We start from the raw sequence: 705 nt of genomic DNA, 5'->3' as shown, positions 1-705 counted from the left end.
AGAAAAAAGAGAAAAGGTCCCCACATTTCGGGGCGATCCCCATGCGAACCTGCTTAGCGGGGGCCATCTGTTGGAGAAGAGCGTGAAGCTGCTCTCGATCAGCTCGTACTGCCCGAGGCGCGGAGACGAGCATGTGAGTCGGGGGGAGGGCAATGGCGGGGCAACAGGTGGCTGGCAGAGGGCAGGGCAGAGATCGGCGCACGTATTGCTTTGTGGTCATCATGGCAATATACAGGGAAACATCCGACGGCTGGACCCGGGAGGGAGGGAGACCGGAGTGGAGGTGTCAAGATCGACATGAGGCGGGAGCAGGCACACAGGCGGAATGCTGTCCTCAAGGGGAGCGTACATCGGATTTCAGGCGCAGGCGTAGCGTGGCACCGGGTTCAATGATGGCCGGATCCTCGGAGATGATGGCCGCGGCCGATTGAACCCGGGTCGGCAGGTGGACTTCGTTACCCAGACTGAAGCGCCGATCCAGCCAGATCCGCGTGCCTGCCACCTGGCTGGCCAGGAGCAGCAGCCCCAGAGCCAGCCCGACAATGAGGCGCGGAAGCGGAAACATGCCAGCCATGGATGCCTGCGGGGGAGTGGGGGGAGGGGGAAAAGAGGTGCGACTGTGTGCGTATGTAGGGGGAGCGGAGGGAGGGGGAAAGAAAGGTGGGCACCCCTGGGGAGAACCACACGCCGAGGGGGCGGCCAGAG

The 705-nt window shown here is 63.5% G+C and overlaps 1 protein-coding gene across 1 annotated transcript in view; it reads right to left on the bottom strand.

Moving 5' to 3' along the window:
* Positions 1-574, bottom strand: part of H696_00144 (hypothetical protein) — a gene marked incomplete at both ends in the record, with an annotated part of 6,415 nt that extends 5,841 nt beyond the window's left edge. The window contains 3 exons of the mRNA XM_009493979.1: positions 50-67; positions 203-250; positions 350-574. Coding sequence (XP_009492254.1) covers positions 50-67; positions 203-250; positions 350-574 — 291 coding nt within the window. The remainder of the gene's footprint in view (positions 1-49; positions 68-202; positions 251-349) is intronic.
* Between the last annotated feature and the right edge of the window lie 131 nt (positions 575-705).

The sequence above is a fragment of the Fonticula alba genome (assembly GCF_000388065.1).
Source record: "Fonticula alba strain ATCC 38817 unplaced genomic scaffold supercont2.1, whole genome shotgun sequence".
Taxonomy (NCBI): domain Eukaryota; order Rotosphaerida; family Fonticulaceae; genus Fonticula; species Fonticula alba.
Note: the sequence above shows the minus strand (reverse complement) of the source record. Positions and strands in the feature narration are given on the sequence as shown.